This window comes from Schistocerca cancellata, chromosome 1 (assembly GCF_023864275.1).
Source record: "Schistocerca cancellata isolate TAMUIC-IGC-003103 chromosome 1, iqSchCanc2.1, whole genome shotgun sequence".
In the NCBI taxonomy this organism is placed as follows: Eukaryota; Metazoa; Arthropoda; class Insecta; order Orthoptera; family Acrididae; genus Schistocerca; species Schistocerca cancellata.
In genome coordinates, this window is record NC_064626.1 from 234,149,588 (window position 1) to 234,172,131 (window position 22,544).

The following is a 22,544-nucleotide window of genomic DNA, read 5'->3' on the forward strand; positions in this document are numbered from 1 at the left end:
AATTCTTTCAGTTGCTTCTCTATGCCATGGATGCCTGTTTGTACGTCCACCAAGCAGGAGCCTGTGTTGCAGTCAAACGACGGAATGTTTGTATGACTCTCCTGTGAGAATGATTTCTTAAATGTGAAATTTAAAACTTCAGCTTTCCTTTTGCTGTTTTGTATTGCCACCTCAGAATGGTAGACGAGTAACTGGATAGAAACCTATGACCTGCTTAGTGATTTTATGTGTGACTAGAGTTTTCTTAGGTGCTCAGCAAGATCTTTCACTATGGAAGTTGTTATGTGCTTTGCACATTGATCGTCTTTCGGACACAAGGATTTCTACTAATTTTTGTGTGTCCACATTTGCATGTCCTTTTTTGAATTGAAAGTGCAACAGTCTCTGCTTCCTTAGCATTTTCCAAATTTGATCATTAAACCACAGAGGTTCTTTTCCATCTTTAATCCACTTACTAGACATACAGATCCCCAAAGTGTGATTTACAATCAGTTTAAACTTTGCCCGTAAATTCTCTATTTTCATCATATTGCAACTAAATGATACCGATTCATTGTCTTAAATGGGATGCTAACAACAGCTTATCTGTCTTTTCTAGCACAAATACTCTCATAGCCTTCTCAATGGATTTATTAACATTAATAATCATCATTACTATCATGTTGTGGTCACTAGTCCTTCTCTCTATACTGACACTGTCGATAAGCTCAGGTCTATTTGTAGTTACAAGGAAGAAAGTATTTCCACTTCGTGTTGGTTCTCTTAACTAGTTCTTCAAGGCAATTTTCAGAAAACGTGTTCAAAAATACAAGACTGACTGTCCATATCACCTGTAGTGAATTCAGTGACATTACAGTCTATACTCGGTAAGTTAAAGCTGCCTCCAGCTAATACTGCATGATCTGTGTATTTCTGTCCAAAACACAGTCCAAATTTATGGAGACCTGGTCCATAACTGACCACTTAATTCTCTTAGAATCCATTAAAATCTTCCATCTTGCCAATACCTTATTACTCTCTTCTTTAATTTAAGAAAGACGTGTGACATCTCATATCATTATTATGTCCTTACTATGCTGTATGAATGGTATTTCAGAGGCTGCTTTCGTATCTTTATCAGCGATATTCTCTGTCTCCAGTTGTTTTTGCATTTGCATCCTAGAGTACCCTCCATACACAAGAGACTGTTTTCAGTGAACAGTTTCACAGAAGCTGTCGGGTCTATGATCTCACCATCCATGTAGGCCACTGACTTTTATATTCACACAGTTCTTCAACCATCTGTATTGCTAAATACCAACTATAGACTACATCTTGAATACCAGTTACTGGATGCTGTAAGGAAAGAGAAATCGGAAGCCTTGATCCATGGCTTCCAGTTTTCCATTGAGAAAACCATGCTATGCAGTTCTGGTGATGTAGTTCTTAGAGAATTTGTCATTCAAAACTCATCTATGCTGAATCTTCAAAGGTCAGTGATTTCAAAGGCTTCACACATTCTGGGGGTCTGTGACTTGAGCCTTCTACTTCCATTCGACCGTGACTGGATTTTTGGGGGTGGGGGCCGCCAGTCGCATGTGGAAGCTGATCTTCCACCACAAGGTAGGCTCCTTTCACCCTCTGGCTGTTATAATATGGTGAACCTCACCCAACTTCTTGTATTTTACTACTTTTTATGGATGTAATCAGAAATTGGATGGCCAGACGAGATGTGGGCCTGATTTCTTCCAAGTTCATGGCAGTTATCTGTACCTGACCACTATGTTGCAGAATCAGAAAATGCACGAGTTAAACTATGAAATTGCACAACACAAATTTGATAAATTTCATGAACTGATCACATAAACAAATTTCCCATCAAATTTTAAGTAACATGAATGGTGTCGTGCCATGGAACTAAAATAATCCTATACCTGAACAAGTTTAATACTGTATACATGGATTAAATCAGGCCATATTGAGGGAATTAGGTTAGGGAATAAGACACTAAAAATAACAGATGGGGTTTGCTATTTGGGCAGCAAATAACTAATGATGGTCAAAGCAGGAAGGATACAAAATGTGGATTGGCTATAGCAGGAAAAATGTTTTTGAAAATGAGAAATTTGTTTATATCAGATATAAATTTAAGTGAGGGAAGGCTTTTCTAGAGGTTGTGTGGAGTATAGCCTTGTATGGAAGTGAACCATGGACAATAAACATTTCAGACAAGAAGATAATAGAAGCTTTTGTTCAGACAAGAATATGATAGAAGCTTTTGAAATGTGTTGATACAAAAGAATAATGAAAATTAGGTGGCTGGATTGAATAATTGAGGAGGAGGTACTGAAACGAACTGGGGAGAAAAGAAATTGAACACAATTTCAGTAAAAGAATGGATCAGTTGAATAGGACATATGCCAAGACATCAAGGAATCATCAGTTTGGTAATGGAGGGAATTGTTGGTGGTAAAAATTGTACAGGGAGACTAAGACTTGGCTGCAGTATTGAGCCTCAAATGGATGCAGGTTGCAGTCTTTATGCAGAGATGAAGAGACTTGCACAGGATAGACTAGCATGGAGGCTGCATCAAATCAGTCTTTGAATTAAAGAAGAAGAAGATGATGACAACAACAGCAGCAGTAGCAGTAGCGTGATAAGTCCTGGAAAATGGAAAGGGGGAGGGGGGAACTCAGAGTATTATCGTCTGGTACCATCTCCCAGACCTCGCTGTATCTCATTACTTTTGATGGTTATTTTTCCTTCATTTTACTTCTTCATCTTTGCATCAGATGATACCACAAAATATGAAATCGGCTGTCCACTATTTCCTCCTAATGGAATCCTGTAGACTATGATTATATTAGCCAACAGAATTTTACTTTTTTACTGTAACTGGCATGACAACAGCTAATCTTTGTGTTTTTTGGTGTGATGATAATGAAAATGTTAATGAAAATGCAAGATCAGTTCTTGTTTTGAAGTTTATTAACTTCACGTAATTGCATCTGTAGGCTTATGCATAAATTTATCTTGGTGTTATCCCTTGGAGGAAGGTCACTCAAGGCACAACTGTTTTGTCTGGCATTTGTAGCTTTCTGCAGATGATTCTCAAGTTAGTGTCCAGCAGTAATAGGCTAACATTGATGGATTCCACTTTCCCTTGAATCTCATTTCCACGTCTGAAATTTGCTGGTGGAAGTGTTCTCTGTGTTTATCAGAAAGAAGTCCAAGTGGGACTGTAGGAAATCTAACTTAAAGGACATGTTGCACCCCAGTCTGTTGTAGCAGTGCAGATGATTTGCCACAAGATAGTTTTCTCCCATCTTGTTTCTTAGAAAGTTTATTAACAAAGGCTTCACAAGCTAAGTTTTCATCACTTGCCATGATTGTGTTGAAAAGCTCATCTTTGTACAGTTTCCATATGTAGGAACCCATGAAAATCCCCTCTTTTATTTTCTCCTCACAAAGACTTGGAAATTTCTCATGCAAATAGAGAAATGCTTCCCCATTTTGTCCTTGGATTTAACGAAGTTTTTCATTAGGCCTAATTTTATATGAAGAGCAGCGGGAAATGTGTTCTAGGATTCAACGAGTGCTTCACACATAAAATAGTGAGATCCTGGTTCAAGTGATTGACTCTAAGCCAGTCTTTCTCCTTATAATGAGCTGCTTTAGTGCGGCTATCCCAGAGGCACAAGAAACAACAGGATTTGGTATAGCTGTGTTGGAGCCCAAGTAATATGCCTATGATTTTCAGGTCCCTGGAAGTCTGCCATTTAAACTTCTCATAGTTCAATCACAATAACAATTGTTTCAGTTTATCATATGTTTCTTTCACAATAAGGTGCATACCTAGTTGGAATCGATGATAACATTTTGCCATTGTGCAGTAGCACACACTTCAGACTTAGTTTGGAGGAGTCAATGAACAACCTCCACTGTATACTTTTATAGTCAGTGCCCATAGGTGCCATTAGTCTGTACATCACTACAAAATACCAAGTTATTTTCACTTTCAAAAAATGGAAGGAGTGGCATATGGTAGGTACGGAACACAGTCACATTTACTGTCTTCATCCACTGTTGTAGTCTCGATGCCAACAGTTTAGCATTACCTTTCGGTACTTCCAGATTTTTTACTAGGTCATTAACTTCTCACTGTGTTATTTTGTGAACCTCTGTACACTCATCATTACAAACGAAATTGGTATTTCTGAAAGAACACTGTTTTGACGGTGATGGTGCAGCACTAGTTTCACTACTGCCCTCACAGCACCATCACAATAAGGCGAGACAGGAATAAGCAATCTGTCTCTGCGAGGCCCTGGTCTAATGAAGACTCGAGACGCAAGACATGCAACAGACATGGGGAGCCCAGGGCTTGTCCTGGTCCCAGATTTCACTGCCAAAGTACAGTCTGTACGCCCTCCTAATACACTCCTGGAAATTGAAATAATAACACCGTGAATTCATTGTCCCAGGAAGGGGAAACTTTATTGACACATTCCTGGGGTCAGATACATCACATGATCACACTGACAGAACCACAGGCACATAGACACAGGCAACAGAGCATGCACAATGTCGGCACTAGTACAGTGTATATCCACCTTTCGCAGCAATGCAGGCTGCTATTCTCCCATGGAGACGATCGTAGAGATGCTGGATGTAGTCCTGTGGAACGGCTTACCATGCCATTTCCACCTGGCGCCTCAGTTGGACCAGCGTTTGTGCTGGACGTGCAGACCGCGTGAGACGACGCTTCATCCAGTCCCAAACATGCTCAATGGGGGACAGATCCGGAGATCTTGCTGGCCAGGGTAGTTGACTTACACCTTCTAGAGCACGTTGGGTGGCACGGGATACATGCGGACGTGCATTGTCCTGTTGGAACAGCAAGTTCCCTTGCCGGTCTAGGAATAGTAGAACGATGGGTTCGATGACGGTTTGGATGTACCGTGCACTATTCAGTGTCCCCTCGACGATCACCAGTGGTGTACGGCCACTGTAGGAGATCGCTCCCCACACCATGATGCCGGGTGTTGGCCCTGTGTGCCTCGGTCGTATGCAGTCCTGATTGTGGCGCTCACCTGCACGGCGCCAAACACACATACGACCATCATTGGTATCAAGGCAGAAGCGACTCTCATCGCTGAAGACGACACGTCTCCATTCGTCCCTCCATTCACACCTGTCGCGACACCACTGGAGGCGGGCTGCACGATGTTGGGGCGTGAGCGGAAGACGGCCTAACGGTGTGCGGGACCGTAGCCCAGCTTCATGGAGACGGTTGCGAATGGTCCTCGCCGATACCCCAGGAGCAACAGTGTCCCTAATTTGCTGGGAAGTGGCGGTGCGGTCCCCTACGGCACTGCGTAAGATCCTACGGTCTTGGCGTGCATCCGTGCGTCGCTGCGGTCAGGTCCCAGGTCGACGGGCACGTGCACCTTCCGCCGACCACTGGCGACAACATCGATGTACTGTGGAGACCTCACGCCCCACGTGTTGAGCAATTTGGCGGTACGTCCACCCGGCCTCCCGCATGCCCACTATACGCCCTCGCTCAAAGTCCGTCAACTGCACATACGGTTCACGTCCATGCTGTCGCGGCATGCTACCAGTGTTAAAGACTGCGATGGAGCTCCGTATGCCACGGCAAACTGGCTGACACTGACGGCGGCGGTGCACAAATGCTGCGCAGCTAGTGCCATTCGACGGCCAACACCGCGGTTCCTGGTGTGTCCGCTGTGCCGTGCGTGTGATCATTGCTTGTACAGCCCTCTCGCAGTGTCCGGAGCAAGTATGGTGGGTCTGACACACCGGTGTCAATGTGTTCTTTTTTCCATTTCCAGGAGTGTATATGGCATAATTGCTCCACTCCTCCCTATTTTCCATCCCCTTGTTGCTATGAGCCCTGGCTAAAAATAGCGACAAAATACACACAGCTGTTGTTGCCTGAAACTTCATCTCACTGTCTATCATTCTTGGGATTTCGCAGCCTATATGGGAAGGGATTGACAAAAAATGCTAATAAAATATAATTATAATTAAATGCATTCCCCTTGGGAGGAGAGCTAAATCAAGTATATGTTTTCGTTTTCGTTATCAGTGTGATTGATATATAGTTAACAAACATTTATTCCATCCCAGTTACATTCTCACTGTTGGCTAGTATTATTAAAGGAAGAAGTTACCGATGATCGCCTTGTTTGGCCCCTTTTAACTGTTCTAATCAGTCACCTGAACATCATTGGCGTTCAAGCAAACACTATGATGACACAAAAGTTAGTGTTTTTGTTGCTGAGATTTATGCGATCCTCTTAAACTCAGCCATTGAATTGGGTGTGCTGATTGACTTTCTTTATCTGTTACAATTTGCAGAATGTTTTTCAGACCATTTAAAAAATGTACGTAGTAGAAAAGTTTGTCCAGGACACACTCTTCTTCTTGCATAAACAAGATAAAGATGTAAAGCTTTCTTGGGCTTCGTGAACTCTGTTGAAACCTTAGCCATCTCCACAGCAGCTAGTCTTCCATTGAAGATTGTGGCCCACTTAAAGCCATGCCTTACTGTTGTGTTATGAAGAACATGCCCCCCCCCCCCCCCCCCCCCCTCCGAGCGACAGCATATAGAGACTTGGGAAAATGCATGATACAATGCTGTCTTGTAATACTTATTTGTTATGACCTGTTTTGGTCATTGACCATCATCACGGAAGAAAAATTACAGTCACAACATCACATGTCATTCATATCTTTACATCCAAAGAATACTTGATCAAAGTCAAAATATGTAAAACAATGAACATATGTTTCCAGCACTAAAGCAATATGTCTTGATCAGTGGTAAGCAATACACTGGCTATCAAGTTCTCAGGTTCAGTCATACATGTGTGCTTGACAGCCAGTGTATTGATTGTTTTCTAACTAGGGAGAGGCCGTCACCAAACAGAATGGGGCATTGGTTAAAATAAAGTACATTGATAAAAATAAAGTAATACTGTCATATCTGAGGAAGATGGAGTTTATATTGGCTCATAATATGTTTTCTATAAGTGGAGTGCTAGGATGGTTGCAACAAAAAGAGCATAGCTGCTTCCTCACCAGTGCTCATCTTGCTGAGCTAGCACTCCATCTCTAATGCCCCTGATGTTGTCAGAATGTGAAACTCACAGTAGCCATACTTCTGATTCGAGGACATGCAGTCTTTTTAACTAACTATGAGATATGTGTGGTAGCATTGAAAGATTTGTACCAGACAGTGCACCTTCCTGAATTTTTTTCAGATAGGGAGAGTAGTTCATTATGACCACTCTCTGCATTCATTAACTTTGACTGAGTGGACAACAGCTTATTATTCCACTTTACTAATTTAAAAATATGTTGCTCTTCATTTGTTTAATTTTATTTATTTTTCAAAAGATGCTAAAGTTTTGTCTTAGTGTGCAGATGCATGAGTTTCTGGAAACAACATTAAAGTTTCAGATACAAAATTTAAACTAATCTTATTTTGATCTTAATTTGATTTTTTAATCTCACTCATCATATCATCTGTTAGTAAGAGCACTAATGGCCAAATATATGGCAAAACCCATCATCATCATAAGTCAGCTAAAGACTAGAAGTATGAACAAGAAACACCTATTGGCATTTGTGATGACTATGCTAGTGGGAAACATTATTGACATAACTGATTTTAATTGCTCTAATTTAATTGTTGCATATGTTGTTAATTAATTAATTAATTAAAGTTTTTGCAATTAATAAAATATATGGATGTTTCAGCTTACTCTTCTCCTGCTGATGGAGTGACAGGCAATGTGGAATGATTGATGCTTCTGCACCATAATTTCCATCTGTGTATTCCATAGCACCCATGCCACATGTGGGGCATTTCATGGTAGGTTTAAATAAGATGAATATTGGTTAATTGAAACTCAAACAGTGTTACTTCATAGCGTGAAGTTGTCTGTACCTGCTTTACTTAGTTTGAGAAATGTGGGTAAGGAGTAAGGACCGGGCTGAAAAAAATTCTTATTCCGAAGTAGATAATGTACTGCTTATCACCTTGATGTCAACATATTCGTGTGATGTCAGTGTCATTTATTAAATTTTCAAGTTAAATACACATATTATACTTTCATACATCTACGTCTATGTAACACACAACAAGACGCCACAAAGTGTATAGCAGAGAGGATAGCTTGTGCCACCAGTGGTCATTTCCTTTCCTGTTCCCTCACAAATGGAGCAAGGGAAAAGTGAGTGATATATGCCTCTGTAGCCCTAATTTCTCCTGTCTCGTTTTTGTAATCTTTGCGTAAAATGTACATTGGTGGCAGTAGAATTGTTCTGCATTCAACTGCAAATGCCAGTTCCCTATATTTTTGGTAAAAGTGATCTCCTGGTGTAGGCCTACCTGGCTTTCTGTTGCATGCTTCTGTTAGTAAATGTTGGTGCAGTGGGAAGTAAATGTGAAGGATCATAGTTGGTTGTCAGTAGCCTATCAGAATGCTCATTTGTAATTTCCTATGATTCGTTAATTAAGTTAGTTGGTACTTTGTTATGTTAGGTTATGTTGTCAGAAATTTCAGCAAAATTGGAAATAAGATATACGAGAAGGTTATTGCAATGACAAACGCACATCATGGGCTACACTACTCATCAGTTCATGATGGCAATCATGTTTCAGGTTTAGATTCATTGGATTTGCCAATCCTCAACCAACTTGTCACATTTAAATGTGAAATTTAAGAGCCTTCACGACATTTGCCTGTGCGAGTAATTTTTGAACATGAACTTTAATTTCTATTTCACTTCCTTTTGTTGCCTCAGTAGGCTGGTGACAATTGGCTGAATAGAAGCCTTCGACCCACTTAGCGATTTTACATAGGACGAGGATTTTCTCTGGTTCTCAGCAAGATCTTTCACTGATGTAAGATGGTGGGAGTTGTAGACTTTGTGCATCAGTCTTTTTATAGCCAAGTGTGTAACAATCTCTTTTCTTCAGCTTAGCAATATGTCAAAGCAGGTACCACATGCAAAGTAAAATTTTTTCCTTGCTTTGTCACTAAAATGGTCAAATGAATATATCATAAGAAATTTGACATTTACACACTGTTCCAATTAATTGAATGGTACTCCTTTTTGTCAGATGTCATCCAGGCATCTCCCAAGTGTCTTCAGTTCTCACTCTCTCTCTGTGTGTGTGTGTCGAAAGGATCAGATTATTAACTTAGAAACACTGCTGAAATAAGCAGTGTTGCCCACCAAGTTTTACACCTACCAGTCATTATCTCATTGCCTTTTCTCAGAACTGCAAAAATCTTAAAGTAATTAAAAAAAGTTTCTTACTTACAATTATCAGAGAGTGTAAATTTTCTGTGTTGTACCACTTTAGCTGTGCACATCAGAGAAATTTTGAGTGGTGGCATATTGCTAATTTTGTAGCTGACATTTTCTCCAGTTGCCGGATCTCCAGCATTGTTTTTGTGCAATATGTATAAAATAGTATGGCTGTATGGTGATTCTGTGTGTCATATGGATAACCTGGGTTGCGAGATCTATTGCCATAGTGCTACAGATGTTTTCCTTGGTTGGTCTGTGAGGTTATTAGGGAACCACTTTAAAGAAAAATTATAAATCTATAAGTGAAGCCTTAGGCAGACGAAGCAGCAGCAGACACTCAGTGAGCCGATGTCCTGTACATCCGCAGCTCGTGGTTGTGCGGTAGCGTTCTCGCTTCCCGCGCCCGGGTTCCCGGGTTTGATTCCTGGCAGGGTCAGGGATTTTCTCTGCCTCGTGATGACTGGGTGTTGTGTGATGTCCTTAGATTAGTTAGGTTTAAGTAGTTCTAAGTTCTAGGGGACTGATGACCATAGATGTTAAGTCCCATAGTGCTCAGAGCCATTTGAACCATTTTTTTGATGTCCTGTACAATGATTGCACCATCGTGTTTTGCCGCTATTCGTTTAGTGCAGATTAAGGATGATAGAACCAACTATGAAATGACTGTTATGTAACAAAAAGAAACTATAATTATGTAGTAACATTTAAAATACAATCGTGAATATAAAATTTTCTCTGTAACTTTTGCAAATGCTCAATTTGTCTTCTTCCAAATTAGATTAGATTCAGTTTTCATTCCATAGACTCAAAAAATTAGATGATTCTCGTGGGTGTGGAAAATGTCAGAAAGTATAAAATAAAAATGTAAAACATTTGAATAGAGTACTTACTGCCATGATCATTTGTCAGGAGATAGTCGAAACAGGTTAATACAATGCAGTAAACTGGAACAGCTAATATTTACAGAATTAACACACTGTCAGAATGAAACACTGTTATGCACTATTAATAAATTTATCATAAATAAAATACCTAATCTTGACTGTTGTGACCAAGTGTTCTCAAAACTGAAATCTAAGAGATATTTTTGCTTAAGCTGGCTTAACAATCTCTGTTAAGATATTCATCTGTGGAGTAGAAGGAGTTGCCTATCAAAAAGTCTTTCAAACTCTGTTTAAACTATGCTTTATCTCAAACCAAGTTTTTAATGGTTGCTGGCAATTTATTGAAAATGTGTGTTCCTGAGTATTGTACCCCTTTTTGGACCAAGGTACCTGAGTTTAGGTGTTTACGTAGATTGTTCTTATTCCTAGTACTGATATTATGTACTGAGCTATTGGTTGTAAATAGAGATGTATTAATTGCAACAAATTTCATTAAGGAATAAATGTACTGAGAAGCAGTGGTTAGAATACAAAGTTATTCGAACAGGTTTCTACAAGATGTTCTTGAATTTACACCACAAATGATTCTTATCGCACACTTTTGCACCCTAAAAACTTTTGTTCAGTTTGATGAGTTTCCCCAGAATATGATCCAGAATGACATAATAGAATGAAAGTAAGCAAAGTATGCAAGTTTTTTTATATTTATATATCCTACATCTGACATCATTCTCACAGCAAATACAGACTTGTTTGCTTAAGCAATTCTGTGGTATACCTTTTCCAACTGAATTTTTTATCGAGTTGTAAATCGAACAGAAGGGTATGAAAAGGTTATGGGTAAATTTGGAGAGGATATGGAGGCCAACAGGAACGGGAAACAACTCTTGGATTTCTGTGCCAGTATGGGCTTAGTAATCACAAACTCCTTTTTTAAACATAAGAACATTCACCGGTATACTTGGGAAGGCAGGGGAACCAGATCTGTCATTGACTATATAATAACAGATCAGGAATTCAGGAAGGCTGTGAGGGACACACGTGTATTCAGGGGATTCTTTGATGACACTGATCATTATTTAATCTGCAGTGAAATTGGGATTGTGAGGCCGAAAGTGCAGGAGGTCAGGTCCATATGTAGGAGGATAAGAGTGGAGAAACTTCAGGATAAGGAAATCAGGCACAAGTACATAACAGCAATCTCAGAAAGGTACCAGTTAGTTGAATGTAGTCAATTACAGTCATTGGAAAAGGAATGGACAAGGTACAGGGACACAGTACTAGAAGTGACTAAAGAATGTCTTGGAACAGTAGTGTGTAAAAGTAGAATGAAGCAAACAGCTTGGTGGAATGAAACAGTCAAGGCAGCCTGTAAAAGGAAAAAGAAGGCGTATCAAAAATGGCTACATACCAGAACCCAGGTAGACAGAGAAAGTTATGTTGAAGAAAGAAACAAAGCCAAACAGATAATTGCAGCATCCAAGAAGAAATCGTGGGAAGACTTTGGAAACAGGTTGGAGACTATGGGTCAAGCTGCTGGAAAACCATTCTGGAGTGTAATTAGCAGTCTTCGAAAGGGAGGTAAGAAGGAAATGACAAGTATTTTGGACAGGTCAGGAAAACTGCTGGTGAATCCTGTGGATACCATGGGCAGACGGAGGGAATATTTTGAAGAGTTGCTCAATGTAGGTGAAAATGCGATCAGTAATGTTTCAGATGTCGAGGTAGAATGGGATAGGAATGATGATGGAAATAGGATCACATTTGAGGAAGTGGAAAAAATGGTCAATAGATTGCAGAACAATAAAGCGGCTGGGGTGGATGAAATTAAGTCGGAACTCATCAAATACAGTGGAATGTCAGGTCTTAAATGGCTACTCAGGATAATTGAAATGGCCTGGGAGTCGGGACAGGTTCCATCAGACTGGGCAAAAGCAGTAATCACACCAATCTTTAAACATGGAAACAGAAAAGATTGTAACAACTACAGAGGTATCTCTTTAATCAGCGTTGTGGGTAAAATCTTCTCAGGTATTGTTGAAAGGAAAGTGCGAGTATTAGTTGAGGACCAATTGGATGAAAATCAGTGTGGGTTTAGGCCTCTTAGAGGTTGTCAGGACCAGATCTTTAGCTTACGGCAAATAATGGAGAAGTGCTATGAGTGGAACAGGGTATCGTATCTATGCTTTATAGATCTAGAAAAGGCATATGACCGGGTTCCTAGGAGGAAGTTATTGTCTGTTCTACAAGATTATGGAATAGGAGGCAAACTTTTGCAAGCAATTAAAGGTCTTTACATGGATAGTCAGGCAGCAGTTAGAGTTGACGGTAAATTGAGTTCATGGTTCAGAGTAGTTTCAGGGGTAAGACAAGGCTGCAACATGTCTCCACTGTTGTTCATATTATTTATGGATCATATGTTGAAAACAATAGACTGGCTGGGTGAGATTAAGATATGTGAACACAAAATAAACAGTCTTGCATATGCGGATGACTTAGTTGTGATGGCAGATTCGATTGAAAGTTTGCAAAGTAATATTTCAGAGCTAGATCAGAAATGTAAGGACTGTGGTATGAAGATTAGCATCTCCAAAACGAAAGTAATGTCAATGGGAATGAAATATAAATGGATTGAGTGCCAAATAGGAGGAACAAAGTTAGAACAGGTGGACAGTTTCAAGTACTTAGGATGCATATTCTCACAGGATGGCAACATAGCGAAAGAACTGGAAGCGAGGTGTAGCAAAGCTAATGCAGTGAGCGCTGAGCTACAATCTACTCTCTTCTGCAAGAAGGAAGTCAGTACCAAGACTAAGTTATCTGTGCACCGTTCAATCTTTCGACCAACTTTGTTGTATGGGAGCGAAAGCTGGGTGGATTCAGGTTACCTTATCAACAAGGCTGAGGTTACGGATATGAAAGTAGCTAGGATGATTGCAGGTACTTGTAGATGGGAACAATGGCAGGAGGGTGTCCACAATTCGGAAATCAAAGAAAAACTGGGAATGAACTCTATAGATGTAGCAGTCAGGGCGAACAGGCTTAGATGGTGGGGTCATGTTACACGCATGGGAGAAGCAAGGTTACCCAAGAGACTCATGGATTCAGCAGTAGAGGGTAGGAGGAGTCGGGGCAGACCGAGGAGAAGGTACCTGGATTCGGTTAAGAATGATTTTGAAGTAATAGGTTTAACATCAGAAGAGGCACCAATGTTAGCACTGAATAGGGGATCGTGGAGGAACTGTATAAGGGGGGCTATGCTCCAGACTGAATGCTGAAAGGCATAATCAGTCCTAAATGATGATGATGATGATGATGATGATGATGATGATGATGTTGTAATACCAGAAATTTAACACTTTCAGCCTCTTCGATCTGCCTGTTTTCATGTGTTATATTCATGCTGGAAGGAAATTTCTTACAGGTTCAGAACTGCATATAGTGGGTCTTTTCAAAGTTTAATGACAGTGAATTAACTTTAAACCACTTATTAATGTCAGTGAAAATTTGATTAGCAGCTATTTCTAAACCTGTACTTGCCCTGCTGCTTATTGCAATGTTTGTATCATCTGCAAACAAAACAGACTTAGCATCTTACAATGTCACAAATGAGAGGTCATTAATGTACACAAGAAAAAGCAACAGACACAAGATGGAACCTTGAGGAACACCACATGTAATTAATTCCCAGTCAGATGAAGACTGACTGCTTACTGCACAGGTATTTCACAATGACACCCTTTGTTTCCTGTTAGATAGATAAGACTCAAACTATTTCACAGCATTACCGGTGACACCATAATATTCTAATTTACATAAGAAAATGCTTTGGTTCAGACAGTCAAAGGCTTTTGACAGGTCACAGAAAATGCCAGTAGCCTCTAATTTATTATCTAATGAATTAAGTACATTCTCACTATAAGTATAAATAGCTTTCTCTATACCAGAACCCTTCAGAAATCGAAACTGTGACTTGGATGATATATTATTTGCAGTCAGATGCTTAAGGAGACGCTTGAACACAACCTTTTCAAATATTTTTGAGAAAGCCATCAAAAGTGAAATTGGTTGATAATTTGATGGTATCTGTTTATCCCTCTTCTTGTAAAGAGGCTTAACTTCACCATATTTTAGCCAGTCTGGAAAAATTCCACTGATAAGAGATTGATTACACAAATAACTTAAGATAGAACTCAACTCACATGAGCACTCTTTGATTAACTTTGTTGATCTGTTATCATACCCACTGGAATACTTAGATTTTAAGGATGTTATGATGGATGCTACTTCTTTGGGAGTCACGAGTGTCATTTCCATTTTACTGAAGTTATTTTTAAAGACTGGTTTCAGGTACTCCATTGCTCAGTTCACCGACCCTGATAACCCCAGCTGCCAGTAACAGAAATGAAGTACTTGTTTAAGAGGTTTGCAACATTACGTGTACTTGTTAACATAGTCTCATTTATTTTTAGAACTATCTGTTTCCCTTCCTTTTTGGCCCCACCTGTCTCTGTCTTCACAATATCCCATACAGTTTTTATTTTGTTACCTTATTTAATTATCTTTTTCTCATAATAAAGCTGCTTCGATTTCTGAATATCAAGCTTCAATGTTTTGCAGTATTCTTTGTAATACATTATTACAATTCTAACATCGGAGCTGTTCCTAGATAGTATATACAATCTCCTTTTTGTCCTACATGATATCGTTATTCCTTGTGTAATCCACAGTTTATTTTTTGACTTCAGTGTGATTTGAGTTACCTTTAGGGGAAAACAATTTTCAAAAGTGGAGGCAATTTTATTAATGAGTGCTTTGTATTTTCCATTTGAGTCAGACATATTGTAAACATCTATCCAGTCCGTGTCTGTGAGCAATTTCCTGAATTTCTCAATTTTTGACTTATTTGTTACCCTCCTGCACTCAGATTTAATAGATTTTTTTGGCCTGACAAGTTTCAACATTTAACATAAGATGCTGCATGTCATGATCAGATAGTCCATTTACTATTGGTTTCGTGATATGACTTTTTTCCCTAGATTTGTCTACAAAGATATTATCAATAGCAGTTTCAGAGCATTTACATATCCTAGTAGCAAAGTTCACAGTAGGAACTGAATTGAATGATAGTGTTACTGACTTCAATAATTGTTCACTGACAGAGCTTTTCAATAAATCCACATTAAAATCCCCAACAACCACTATTTCCTTGTTTTTTACTTTGAGATGGGACAGCAGAGCTTCCATATTTTTTATGAAGAGGTTAAAATACCTACTATTATAAAGGACTTATTATGAAATACTACTTCTGTTGCACAAGCTTCTAGGTTCTGCTCTGAGCAAAATTTATTAATATCAATATTCTTGAAATCAAAGCAGTTTCCTACAAATATGGCAACTCCTCCTTTCTCCATATTTTCTCTACAGAAATAAGAAGCTAACTTGAATTCTGTAACATTTAATATATCTGTACCAGTGATCATATGACGTTCAGAGAGGCAGATTATATCAACTGGTTTGCTCAACTCTAATTCTTCAACACAAATAAGCAACTCATTAAGCTTATCCCTTAGTCCTCGGATATTCTGATGGAATACAACTGGATGAACCTAATTTTCCTGCCAATTTTTGGGTATCTTTAGTTTCAATCAGAGGCTGTCTCTATGAATTGTGTACATTAAAATTTGCCTGTTTTATCAATGCGAATGTCATTTTCAGCTTGTCTCTGATCATCTTTTGTTTCTGCCCTCCCTGCCGTAAAAAGAACTGCTGCTCTGTCTCTTGTAACCACTGGTACTTTACCACTTGTGACAGTGCCCCCCTTAAGTTATTTGCTATTATCCCAGACAGTTTTCCCTTCCCTTTCCTGTTGAGGTGAAGGCCATGCCTAGTATAGTCCCACTTGCTGATAGTCAACATGAACCACACCGATATGAGACCCTGTATCTGATCCAAGCAGCTGTTCCACCTCTAAATTAACTCTTCTAACAGAAGAGTTTAAATGAGTCCAGTCATGGCGCCTCAGAACAGACACAAGCCCAATACCAGTATGTCTTGTCGCTGAAGCTATCTTTACCAGGTCACTCTCAATTGAATAATTAGGGTTCCTATCTATGCTGATCCCTCCCCTTCCCCCTCCTCCCCCCCCCCCCCACCCACCCACCCACCCACCCACTTCTACCATAGTGTCTTCCTTTGTGAAGTCTTTACAAAGTGAACCTACATCCTCTATTGCCTTATCCAGACTTGCACTAGGTTTAAAAAAGCTTGTGACCTTGTAACCTGACCCTAGTTCATCCTACAACAGTTGACCTGTACCATGTGAACTACCTAAAACCAAAACTTCCTTCTTCTTCACAGCTTTTTCTGACTACTTACTTTTAAACACTTTTTGAAAGTTTGTTGTGTTCTGTCTAATCGTACATCTATTTGTGACTCACCAGTTTCCAACTGTGACAACAGATCAAACCTGTTTTCCACATTCACAACCACACTGTCTGAGGATGTCCTATTCCTATTTCTTCTAAAACCTCTCTTTTTCCCTTCTCCCCCCTTAACCTTTACAGATCTTGTTTCGCTTTATCTAGTTCCGCCTTAAGGGCAGCAATCTTCTCCTCCTGTTCCACTGTCTTCCTATCTCTACAGCAAATCCTACACAAGCAATGAGCCTTGTTTATTTCCCCAATTCCCAAGCTGCTACAGTCACACACAGAGACGTGACATATAGAAGAATATCTACTGCTGCCTGAGCACCTGCTTCAGTTACATCACTTCTTATTTCCTTCATTGCTCATGGAAAAGTTAGGAAAGGGCTGTGGGGACAAACTGGCTAAAATCAGATTGTGAGAGCCAGTGACTTGTGGCCAATGTTGAACTTCTCACCAATTTCCAAAAATAATTGTGAAAATATAAGGAGACAAAATATTGTAATTGTAGTGTTTAGTTTTCAGTGTGATTACTTAACCTGATTTGCAAGGGAGAAAATCTTTCTGTTAATGTCACTATAAATAAATGCAGATAAAGTTACAAATTTAATGTTAATTGCTAACTATCCATAAATTACATAACAAAAAGAGGGAGATGTTTGTTGGGATGGGGCAGCAGGTGTGCAGTGAATCTACTAATTTAGTCAGGCTGATCTTGATGAGGGGTAATATAGATGGAGTTCAAAAGCACTTTTACAAAACTTACATAAAAGTATTTTGTTTACTATACCCCCTACATTTCAAGTATCAGTTGTCAATGGAATGCAGGGGTGGGGGTGGGGAGGGGGGTGGTTGGGGGTGGGTGGGTGGCAAGAATGTCCCTCATAAAGACCTGTCATCTGTGAAAGGGTTCACACAATATTGCATATCATTCACTAAAAACTATCTGTACAGTACACTTGCAAAAATAATTAATTTCTAGATGTACAATTTAATCTTGATAGTGTCATTGTTTTGGAATGTGCACATTTGTTGCCAGATTTATCAGATGTCAGTAAATATTATCTACTACAGAATGTTTCAGAAAAAAATGACCCAACTTTATAACCTGTTGTCTACATAAGTACTCATCGCCAAAGACTGAAGTTCATAATGCTTATATTGCCAAACGTTAAGAGTGTAAAATGTCTGCTGTTCGACATCATTGTTAGTTCTGTACATGCATTTTGTTTTTTGAATAATTTTTATGCCCATTTATTCCTTTTTTTAAAGTGCTGATGTTACTGGAAAACCCTGTCAAGAAATTCCACAGTTGTGTCTAATATAATCATAACTTTAGCATTCAACTGATAACATCCTTAGAAAATATTTCTTAAACATTGGAAAATCCAGGATGGAATAATGACAATATTATGAAAAGGATAGATTACTACTCACCCTATAGTGGAGGTATTGAGTTGCACACAGGCAGAACAAAAACACTACTAATCATGTAAGATTTCAGCCTCAAGGCCTTTTTCTGAAATAGACAGTATACACACACACACATTCACGCAAACAGCTCACGCACACATGTCAACTGTGTCTGGCTGTCGTCGGCAGTCAGACACAGTAGTCATGCGTGTAGCTGCATTTGTGTGTGCGTGTGCGTGTGCATGCATGTCTGCATGCGTGTGCGTTGTCTATTTCAGAAAAGGCTTGCTGGCCAAAAGTTTACGTGCTTAGTTGTTTTGAAAATATTTCTTAAAATGTTTGTTTAAGCCCAGTGTTCATTCAGATGCACAAATCTGAACTCTATTAGACTCAAAGACAAAGCAACTGCCATACTTTACTACCTTCAGCAAAAGTAAGTGGAGGAAGTAGGAGGGTGGGGGAAGCTTTTCGGTATTTGAAGAACGTTATTGTTCATCAACAAAAGCTGCTGCAAGGATGTATTCTTTGTTATTGACACAAAAGTAACATTATTGGAAAAGTTGTACAAGTAAGTTCTTGGCAAAGAAATACTATTGAAAGTTAATGTTACAGGAAACAAACAATTACGTGGTTCCTTGGAGTAAAAAATCATAAAAAAAACATACTTTTGTGAGTATGTTTGTCTCCAAAAATTAAATTATACGACTTTTCAGATAATGTCAGGAGGTCAGGTCCATATGTAGGAGGATAAGAGTGGAGAAACTTCAGGATAAGGAAATCAGGCACAAGTACATAACAGCAATCTCAGAAAGGTACCAGTTAGTTGAATGTAGTCAATTACAGTCATTGGAAAAGGAATGGACAAGGTACAGGGACACAGTACTAGAAGTGACTAAAGAATGTCTTGGAACAGTAGTGTGTAAAAGTAGAATGAAGCAAACAGCTTGGTGGAATGAAACAGTCAAGGCAGCCTGTAAAAGGAAAAAGAAGGCGTATCAAAAATGGCTACATACCAGAACCCAGGTAGACAGAGAAAGTTATGTTGAAGAAAGAAACAAAGCCAAACAGATAATTGCAGCATCCAAGAAGAAATCGTGGGAAGACTTTGGAAACAGGTTGGAGACTATGGGTCAAGCTGCTGGAAAACCATTCTGGAGTGTAATTAGCAGTCTTCGAAAGGGAGGTAAGAAGGAAATGACAAGTATTTTGGACAGGTCAGGAAAACTGCTGGTGAATCCTGTGGATACCATGGGCAGACGGAGGGAATATTTTGAAGAGTTGCTCAATGTAGGTGAAAATGCGATCAGTAATGTTTCAGATGTCGAGGTAGAATGGGATAGGAATGATGATGGAAATAGGATCACATTTGAGGAAGTGGAAAAAATGGTCAATAGATTGCAGAACAATAAAGCGGCTGGGGTGGATGAAATTAAGTCGGAACTCATCAAATACAGTGGAATGTCAGGTCTTAAATGGCTACTCAGGATAATTGAAATGGCCTGGGAGTCGGGACAGGTTCCATCAGACTGGGCAAAAGCAGTAATCACACCAATCTTTAAACATGGAAACAGAAAAGATTGTAACAACTACAGAGGTATCTCTTTAATCAGCGTTGTGGGTAAAATCTTCTCAGGTATTGTTGAAAGGAAAGTGCGAGTATTAGTTGAGGACCAATTGGATGAAAATCAGTGTGGGTTTAGGCCTCTTAGAGGTTGTCAGGACCAGATCTTTAGCTTACGGCAAATAATGGAGAAGTGCTATGAGTGGAACAGGGTATCGTATCTATGCTTTATAGATCTAGAAAAGGCATATGACCGGGTTCCTAGGAGGAAGTTATTGTCTGTTCTACAAGATTATGGAATAGGAGGCAAACTTTTGCAAGCAATTAAAGGTCTTTACATGGATAGTCAGGCAGCAGTTAGAGTTGACGGTAAATTGAGTTCATGGTTCAGAGTAGTTTCAGGGGTAAGACAAGGCTGCAACATGTCTCCACTGTTGTTCATATTATTTATGGATCATATGTTGAAAACAATAGACTGGCTGGGTGAGATTAAGATATGTGAACACAAAATAAACAGTCTTGCATATGCGGATGACTTAGTTGTGATGGCAGATTCGATTGAAAGTTTGCAAAGTAATATTTCAGAGCTAGATCAGAAATGTAAGGACTGTGGTATGAAGATTAGCATCTCCAAAACGAAAGTAATGTCAATGGGAATGAAATATAAATGGATTGAGTGCCAAATAGGAGGAACAAAGTTAGAACAGGTGGACAGTTTCAAGTACTTAGGATGCATATTCTCACAGGATGGCAACATAGCGAAAGAACTGGAAGCGAGGTGTAGCAAAGCTAATGCAGTGAGCGCTGAGCTACAATCTACTCTCTTCTGCAAGAAGGAAGTCAGTACCAAGACTAAGTTATCTGTGCACCGTTCAATCTTTCGACCAACTTTGTTGTATGGGAGCGAAAGCTGGGTGGATTCAGGTTACCTTATCAACAAGGCTGAGGTTACGGATATGAAAGTAGCTAGGATGATTGCAGGTACTTGTAGATGGGAACAATGGCAGGAGGGTGTCCACAATTCGGAAATCAAAGAAAAACTGGGAATGAACTCTATAGATGTAGCAGTCAGGGCGAACAGGCTTAGATGGTGGGGTCATGTTACACGCATGGGAGAAGCAAGGTTACCCAAGAGACTCATGGATTCAGCAGTAGAGGGTAGGAGGAGTCGGGGCAGACCGAGGAGAAGGTACCTGGATTCGGTTAAGAATGATTTTGAAGTAATAGGTTTAACATCAGAAGAGGCACCAATGCTAGCACTGAATAGGGGATCGTGGAGGAACTGTATAAGGGGGGCTTTGCTCCAGACTGAACGCTGAAAGGCATAATCAGTCCTAAATGATGATGATGATGATGATGATGATGATGATGATGTTTATGAATCAACACATGGCAATGTGCAATATCAGTTGGAACTTTCGCTTAGGAAACTGCTGGGGATGGTAAGATCATACTTCACATGCCAGAAAACCAGAAAGTGAGGAGGCAAGCTTATACTTGTGTTTGCTGCTGTGAGACGGCAAGTGATGTCAAAAACTGTGTTACGCATATCGTGACTGGCACCTGACGTTGAAAGGGAGGATGTTGAATCAATTCTGTGGTCTGGTTTCATCAGTTCCAAAAATATGTGCACACAGGGATCTTAAAAAAGCCATTTATCCTTCACAAGGAATTTCTTCTCCAAGATTGATGTCTGTTCCATTGTATTCAGATTGTACATTTTTAGCCTAGAGCTCTACGGTAACACAGTGACTGTGAAATTGCATCTGCAAATTTTTGAGCAGTCATCAATAAACTGGACAACAGTTAACATTTGTGTATTATTTCCAGTAAAGTGTAACCAACACCTTGTCTCCATGACAGCTAAAGTGATAAAGTAATGTTCGTATATCCGTGATTAATGAAGTTGCCAATACGTGTTGTTATTTTCTTCGTAGCCCCATGCTCACTACTCTTTTAAGTGGGAAGAGATGACATACCTCTTTCATAAGTGCACCTTCTTCTGGCAGAACGGTTGAAGTGAAAGCTAGAGGCATGAAGGAAAAACTTGCCAGCCCTTTTTATTTGTCAGTCTTCCTTTCCATTTAACGTTTCTGCCAGAAGAAGGAGCCACCAGTTCCAGAAGTTTACATGTTTCTGTATGTTTTATGTGTGTTTTCACTTGCGACAGCATAGTGAGTACAAGATTTTTTCATTCTCTGTTCATACTATATTTCATAAGCTCAAAAGTTATTTGAGATGAAAAAGTCAGTTGTTTTACACCCTATATAACTGTCAGTGCTGGAGATGATGATTATGTTTATGGCTCACCCCATTGGCAGACTATTTGTGTGTGTGTGTGTGTGTGTGTGTGTGTGTGTGTGTGTGTGTGTGGCAACTAACTTCACTAAACTGAACCATTGCTGTACATTTCTTACTGTTATTTCTTTGATTGCTTAGCTGAGTGCGTTCAAAACTAAGTCACAGTGTAAACTGTTATAGTCTTTGTTATATTTGTAGTTTTTGTTATTGTAGCGCATGTGAATGAATTAAAGAAATTCTTACAATTGAAATGTTTAATTTTATGTGGTAACAGCCAAGTCATTGCTGTGCTCTGCAAACAGATGATGACTGATCCTGTGGGTGAGCTATCTGGAATACCAGCAGCACATAGAGCTTGGAGAGAAGGCATGGAAGCTACTGTGCCTGGAAGCTGTGAAGGAGAAGTAATTTGTGGCATACCAAGTGATTGTTTGCTTTACACTCAGAACAATGGTGCCACATTTTCTCAGAATAGTGTTCCTGAACCAAACATCAATGTTGTGACGCAGCCAGATATCGAAGTTGTTCAGTATGAATTTCCAGATCAGGGATTTCTTGATATTCAGGAAGAAGAAGTTGTTTGTGAAACATGGGGCGATGTTGTTGTCCCAACTGAGGAGAGGTAAAGA

General features: G+C 39.6%; 1 protein-coding gene across 3 annotated transcripts in view; it reads left to right on the forward strand.

Annotated features, from left to right (window-relative positions):
- Window positions 1-22,544, forward strand: part of LOC126170009 (zinc finger protein 16) — a 136,175-nt gene that overhangs the window by 30,808 nt on the left and 82,823 nt on the right. For 2 of the 3 annotated variants that reach the window (XM_049920691.1, XM_049920689.1), the window contains exons 2-3: window positions 7,769-7,883; window positions 22,190-22,537. In XM_049920691.1, coding sequence (XP_049776648.1) covers window positions 7,867-7,883; window positions 22,190-22,537 — 365 coding nt within the window. In that variant the 5' untranslated portion in view covers window positions 7,769-7,866. The remainder of the gene's footprint in view (window positions 1-7,768; window positions 7,884-22,189; window positions 22,538-22,544) is intronic. The other variant, XM_049920690.1, reaches the window with a different exon arrangement.